Below are 7948 nucleotides of genomic sequence, written 5' to 3'. Positions count from 1 at the left end.
GAAAGCTAATCAAGTACACTGTTGGCCCCACAGCACTCCCAATTAGTATACGTACTGAGCTTCACAGCCTGATTTGGTCCTGACAACGATCCTCGACATAATAAAGACAGACAGAGATCAACTGCTTTCATCGGGCTGCATAGGAGAGTTTTGAAATTCTTTCCGGTTGGTTAGAATCTTGCCAGATTGATCATTTTGGTAGGAAAGATCCAGGATATGCGTAGCCAGTCTTCTGCATTTTTCTTCGTATGCGTGGGCATCAATCTCATCTGTTAAAATAATTTTTTGATATAAAATGGGCATCACGACGCCCCCAAATCCTTGCATTACAATCCATAATTGAGAAAGCTTTCATTGCTCTGAAATACAACAGCATCCACCGATAACAAACATGGAAGGCAGTAAAATTCTTTCTCAAAAACTTCAATCTGCATTGAATCAGCGTGATCATGACAAAAGGCTGATCAACCCTCCCGACCCTTCGACCATTGCCCAAATGGTAGACTTCGGGTCAAATGATACACTTTCGCTGTCGAAATCGGGAGCATTGACTAGATCTTTTCTAGATCAACTCCAGAGAAACCCAAACTTCGTTGTCGGCAGTACCTCGACTCGCATATTTGAAGGCACCACGCAATATCTGAAAGACCTTGAAAGTTATATCGCTCAGTTCCACAACGCCGAGTCAGCTTTGTTTTTTAACACCGGTTTTGATGCAAATGTTGCACTTTGGTCAACTATCCCACAGCCTGGAGACTTTATCTTGTACGATCAGTATGCGCATGCAAGCATACATGATGGAATGAGGGCTGGACGGGCTAAGGCCATCCAGTTTGCGCATAACGACTGTGCATCTTTTCGCCATGGTTTGGAAGGCATCCGCGATGAGAATCCTAGCATTGCAAATGGCAGCCACGTGGTCTTCATTGCCTTGGAGTCGTATTATAGCATGGATGGAGATGAAACCCCAATTCATGAACTCCTTGACATTGCCAAGAATACCCTGCCAAGAAGGAATTATATCTTTTCGGTAGATGAGGCACATTCAAACGGCCTTCTTGGACCGAATGGCTCCGGGTTCGTCTCACATCATGGACTTGAGAAGGAAATAGGCCTTCGTGTGCATACATATGGCAAACCCTTTGGGTCAAGTGGAGGTATAGTTGTCACTTCTTCTCGCTCTATTATCAATCTAACCTTTTAGGGGTGATACTGGCTGACCCGATTGTCAAATACACTCTCATCAATTATGCGCGGGGTGTCGTCTTCTCCACAGCCCCTGGATTTGTCGCGTTAGCGGCCGTCAAAGCTGGTTACGAAATCTCGGCCAGTGAAGATGGAGAAAAGGTTTGGGAAAACTTTCAGAATCTACCAGTAAAAAGCTAAACTCATCAGCGCCGGCGGAGCCTCCAAGAAAATATCCGGCACTTTCAGAAAACCCTCCTCGGTCATCCTCAGTGGGCGGCTGTCAATGAGAAAGGAATTTTATATGTCCCAAACGAGAAGAGCTGGAAGTCTATGCGATCACAATCGCCTATCATTCCCTTACTTACCAGACCAGCTGAGTCGATTGAGCTGGCCGAACATATTCATCAATCTAATTTTTGGGTCAACCCGGTGAGATACCCTATTGTTCCAAAAGGACAGGATCGAGTGCGAATTTCGATACACGTGGACAACACCAAGGAGCAGATTGAAGAGGTGATCGAGGTCATTATGAACTGGGCAATCGAGCGAGCTAATAGGGAAGCCCAATTGCTGTCAAGGCTCTAGATTATGATAAGCAGTGATTTAATTTTTCGACCCTGGCAGACGTATTTATCTCCTTCTATCGCCACGCTACATTCCGACACAGAATAATATTTCGGTTACTCTTATCGCAAATATCTGAATTTTCGTAATGGTATGTAAGAAAAGGATAATGAGTTCGGTTGATACGGAGTCCGGGGCCAAGATTATTAGGGTAAAGGAATGGACCTGTTCCTTACGAAACCTATCTCGTTCAAGGAGGTATCACGGCTGCTCAATGAATGGGAAACTAAATCGTCAAAATAAGCCACGGCAACGCGCCACTTGACTTCGACCACGGAAATCTGGCCCAAATATAGACATTGAAACCCACGAAAGCAAACATCCAAATACATTATTTTGAAGCCTTAGGTTCGTCAAGGGACAAAAGTAAGTGGTTCAATATGCAACGAGGAATTAATTTCCAGAACTGCAGTTCTTGAAATTTTGGGTTCGAATCCCAGCACCCTCCCCCTCATTAACCGTGTTGCTCGGCAACAGGGCAAGTGGTTTACGCCCGCCCTGTAACCTGGAGAAAAGTGGTCCTGATACAGGAGATGTGGGGTTGGTCACCCGGCATCTTCTGGGGTTCTCTGGTTCGAATCCCATTGCCGGCAACATTAAAAGTCCACCACCACGTCTCCTATGAAGCGAGACACATCATACGGGGTAGTGGAATTACCCCAGCCTTTTCACAGGTTAAAGTGGAAAACAATCACAGGCTTTACCAGGTGAGGCTCAAAATTCACTGTTCAGGAAGTTTTGGATCAATCTCAGTGAAGACAAACATATATTTAACATCGTCGTGGCAGCCTGTACATCGCTAACAGCGAGAGATCAGGGTAAATGAAATCATCCATCCATCCATCCATCCATCCATATTTCTACGATAAAGATATACCCATTCCCCTATCATCATACCTAAATTTGTAAGTTCAATTATCTCACATTATCTAGCCACCTCATGAAATTATAAGAAAACCAGAATATTCCATTTATTTCGAACTAACTATAAGATATAGAGTGATAATCTTGATTCGTTAAACAACATTGATATTGATGAGAAAATACATATACATCTATCCTACAAATAGAAAGCATTTGATAAACCCCGAAAATTCTTTTCTACATACAGGGCATGGATCTCGATTAAGCCGTTCTTCGTATACCTCATAAATCAAATGCCTGTATACCCGCGTATACCAATGATCCGGCTACTCGTAGTAAATGTTATAGTTTAGAATGCGTATTCGAGAAAGCTCCTCTTGATGCCGCTCTTCCTGTAGGAGAAGCTTGCTCTGAAGTTCCTGGACTTACCTTTGTAGCTTTTTAACTTCTTGATCGAGACTCTTAACTTCTTTGTTAAGTGTCTTATGTAGCTTCTTAAAATAGGTATCCTGGTCCATCCTTAGCTTAGGAAATCAGAGTATCTTAGAAAAGCTATACTAGAGTATCACGTTGTTTTCCTTTAGCCCTTTTGCGTTTATGTGATAGTTCTATGCTACTACTTATAGTATCAGTTGGTTCGATTAGGATCCTAAGAGATATATATAGAGATCTTCTTTAGACTTATAAATTAGTTGGCTGTTAGCTTAGGGGTAGTTTATTATCTTTAATAAGAATCGTGCTTAATAGACTAGTTATTGTAGCTTAAAAATAAGAGTGTACCTAGGTACTAGGTTAACTAGGTAGAAGGAAAGTAGAAATCTAACTAAGCTAGAGTTAGGGTATAAGGCTTATTAAATACCTAAGAGTTAATAGTTTAAGTAGGCTACTACTAAGAGACAATTAGATACTACTTTATATGATTTATTATATATATATATATAACCTGATTAGATTATATAAAACTAAGATAGTATATATAAAGTATTAAGTGCTATAAAATACCTAACTATAATAAGGAGCTATTACTAATTTAGTAACTATCCTATCCTCGTTCTCCTTATATAGGGGATTTATATAGAACCTCTCTAGTCTATATTCTCGCTAGATATAGTAAATATAATTCTATTCTAAATTAGAAGTAAACGGATACTAAGTTAATAGCTTTATCGATTTATAGCCGGCCTATTCTTATTTTTAAAGCCCCTATATCGGCTTTAGGTATCGCTAACGACTTCGCACGCGATATATATTAGAAGTATAGCGCTAAAACGCTATTTAATATAGTAAGCTTACTTTATACTAGTTATATTTAAGTAGTTCTTCTTTAAGATAAATAGTATTAAAGTAATATATAATATACCTAGGATTATAAAATACCTAAAAGCGAACCTTATCTAGAAGCCCTTTACTTATAAAGTACTAAAAGTATACCTCTAACTGCTTAGTAGTTTTAAGGTATTCCCTAGTAGTATATAACGGCTTACTAGGTATAGGGGTAGGTACCTTATATAAGTTAATATTACTTTAGGTCTATTATAAATCCTTCTATTAAGCTATTAGTCTAGTCAGCGAAGTAAATTTAGGAGCTTTCTATTTAGGCCGGCCCCTTAATAGGCCTCCTTTAAGGATATTATAATACTAGATAACTACTATAGTACCTATATCGCGCTAATTCTACTTATCTTCTAATAAATTAGAAGTAGGATAGGAAAAAAGACTCTATATAAGATATAACTAAAGGGAGTATATAGTATCCTCTAAGGGTAAGTCTTTACTTTCTTCTTTAAATATAATACCTAATAGCTGCGCCTTAATATCTAGGAAGGTTTACTCTTTATTAAATTTCTCTTAGATCTTATATTATAAGCTCTAGTATAACCTTTTTTATATATTTCTTACCTCCTTTTCCTATTACTAGAGTCTAGGAAGTAGGCCTAGTTCCTAAGTCTCCTTATACTATATATAGATATTACCTAGGTTACGCTATACCTCTTCTAACTTAGGATATTCTTTAATCTATACCCTCTATTAATTAGTTAAGTAGTATAGGCGTTATATATCTCGCTAATAGCTTTACTAGGTAATAGCTTATATTAGTTCTACCTCTAGGTCGAGGCTATAGATAACTTAGATTATATCGGTATCAATTTATAAAGGATAATAGTAGTTAAGAAAGGTATAAGGGCTAGTATATTTTATAATTAATATATATTACTCTTTACTTACCTACCCTATAGACTAGACCTGGCAGTGACCCTCCGGGTGGTCCATGACCTTGGACCCTCCGAGGGTCCAGCGACCCGCCAAGACCTAAATTTTGACATAAATATATATAAATCATGGTTTATAAGCATATTATTTCCTAATTAGGATAGGTTATGCATGCATAATTTCCTTGGCGGGTCCAGAATCCGGACTTTGGACCCTCCTTAGCGTCTTGGCGGGTCCAAATGGAGGGTCACTGCCAGGTCTACTATAGACTATATTAGCTACTAACTTAATAGGATAAATTAAATTTAAAGTATCTAAAGAAGAACTTACTACTTTTATTAAGTACTTTACTACTTTTATACCGGAACTAATAAGTATAAAATGCCCCTTTCTATCCACGAATCTTACTAAATATGACTAGTAAGGTAGATATTATAGACTTAGGTATCTATATAGTTTATTAAATAATTAGAACGCCTTTAACTAACTCTGTTTTATAAAATATATACTACTTAGACTTTTTTAGATCTAAAGGCACTAGGAGCTACTTATAGCCTTTACTAATAAAAAGTTTCTATAGCTAAGCCTTTAAAGTCAGCCCCTGATTCTAGAATACCTACGCGTAAAATAGGATACTAAAAAGTAATATATATAGGTATATTACTAAAGACAGCCTATAAACAATCTTAGGAAGTATAAAAGTAGTTCTATTAATAGGTTAGCTATATCACCCTAGTTAGCTATTCTAGAGATAATAAGAAGGATCTTAAGAGATATAATATATCCAGAGGTAAATAGGGAATTAAGAGGGAGAGATAGAAATTACACTTATTATATAATTTAGTAAGACTAAGAAACTTTTTAGTCCCTTTAGAAGTAAGTTCGATTATAGGGATAGGTAGGCCTTTATAGGGATCCTTCTAGAGAGTAGACTTCCGCAAAGCTCGAAAAGCCCGAAACCCGACCCGACTCGACCCTTAAAAGGGTCGGGTTTTGGGCCTGTTCCTAAAGCTCGCAGCGGGCTTCAGGCTTTTAGTTTAGGCCTATAGCTCGAAGGGGGGGGCCCGACAAGCCCCCCCCTACGACTAAACAGTGTAAACATACTAATTTCTTATAACTGCACAAATAATACAGAAATTCCTAGTATTTTTGAGTATTTCGATTATATTATTCACTTTAAATTCAACAAATCATTAATTCGTTTAAGTATATATTAATATATTATAATTAAATTAAGTGTGAACTAATAAGACTAATATATATTATCCTCTATATGCTTCCTTTTCCTCCCTAATATATATAGCTAAGTAGTATAACTTAGTAATAGAGGATCGCTAGTATTATTATTACTAGTATTATTATTATTAATATTAATTAAATTACCTAAGCTTTTTAGCTGTTCTTCTATATTACTAATCTATTTAATTTTAATATTATAAAGCCTATTATCCTTTTCCTCTCTTAATACTTCGATCTTATTTAAAGAGAAGAATTATTTAAGCTCTTTTACCTTATATAATTTAAGGTTAAATCTTAATATATAAAGGAATAGTATTAACTCTTTAATAGTCTTAGCCTTTATATAACCGTAGTAATAATAGTAAATATTATAAGTAGTATTAAATAATCATTCTATACCTATATTAGTTACTAGAATTATAAGAATATCCTATATAAGTAAAGTAATTATAGGAAAATAGCTCTGATTCTCTCGCTAAAAGGGTAGTAGCTTAGAATTAATAATATCTATATAGAATTAGTAATAGATATTTATTAAAATAAGACTAGAAGAAGAGTATAACTTACTACTATTAAGATATTAGGTTATCTTATTATTAACTAGTTTTACTTTAGGTTTCTTTAGGTAAAGCAGATTATAAAGAGCTGTACTTAGCTTTAATCTAAGAGAGGAGACTAGTAGGCCTTAACTAGTAGTATAATACTTTTAGTAAGATAAGAGAGTATCTTAGAATAAGGCTTAATATTTATTATACTATTCCTTTATCTAATTATTAAAGAGAAAGAATTAGAACCTATTATCTAGCGCTAATATAGTACTAATTATATAGATATAATTATAATTATAATCTATCTATAAATAGTACTTATTAAGCTTTAATCGGTTAGCTTTAAAGGAGGAAAGTATCTATTATTTCTATAGGATACGCTTTTATTAAAGCTATTTAATAGACTTCTTAAGGTACTTAAATAATATATTATAGATCTAGAATACTAGATATATAGTTATATTTTAAGTCTTTAAAAGTATAAGAGTATATTTATAGAATAGCTTTATAAGATAAAAAAGGTAATTAATCTAGTATTATTTATCCTTATTAAGTACTATCTCTTTATAATTATAGTCTATATAGAATATATTAAGGAATTCACAGAGCCTCTTTACCTAGTAAAGTATAAGAAATATTAAATTCTACCTAGTCTTTATATCTTAAAGTAGTATAAGTACCTACTTTAAGGGCTAAAGACTAATAAATACTTTATAATATTAGGGACTAGCCTAGATATAAATAGTAAGATACTATACCTTATTTAAAGTATAAAATATACTATGATTTTTATTTTAGGTATTTACTTTTATAAGAATTAATTAATAATTAGACTATCTAGTCTTAGTTATATTATTCTAAAGGACTACTTTTAAGCGATTAAGAAGTTAGTTTAGACTTAATTAAATAATATATATTAGGTAGGGTATTTAGATAATATAAATATTACTTAATAAAGTTTATTAAAGCGAGTTAATAAGGGTCTTATTATTTAATATATTATCTATAGTTAATCTAAATATATAATCCTAGATATTATAATTAGTAAGTATCTCTAAGAGAATACTATTTAGATTAGTACTAGTATAAGTACCTTTAAAGGGTTTAAACCTAAAAAGTACCTCTTAATAGGACTAGTTAATATTAATAAAATAGCTAATAATAGCTATAAATACTTATCTAAATAGTAAAGTCTAATAATCTAATATAATTATAATTTTTATATCTACTAAAAGTAGTTTAAGTATAGAATCTTAGTATTCTTTAATATAAGT

The 7948-nt window shown here is 34.2% G+C and overlaps 1 protein-coding gene across 1 annotated transcript; it reads left to right on the top strand.

Annotated features, from left to right (window-relative positions):
* Nucleotides 1–391: 391 nt before the first annotated feature.
* On the top strand, nt 392–1773 carry PEX2_036510 (aminotransferase class I/II-fold pyridoxal phosphate-dependent enzyme; the record flags this gene model as incomplete). Its single annotated transcript, XM_016740926.1, has 3 exons — nt 392–1157; nt 1205–1347; nt 1396–1773. The coding sequence occupies 3 exons, from the start codon at nt 392–394 to the stop codon at nt 1771–1773; spliced, it is 1287 nt and encodes a 428-aa protein (XP_016593687.1).
* Nucleotides 1774–7948: the final 6175 nt, after the last annotated feature.

Source organism: Penicillium expansum (genome assembly GCF_000769745.1).
Source record: "Penicillium expansum strain MD-8 chromosome Unknown contig110, whole genome shotgun sequence".
Taxonomy (NCBI): domain Eukaryota; kingdom Fungi; phylum Ascomycota; class Eurotiomycetes; order Eurotiales; family Aspergillaceae; genus Penicillium; species Penicillium expansum.
This window is presented reverse-complemented; position numbering and strand designations above follow the sequence as displayed.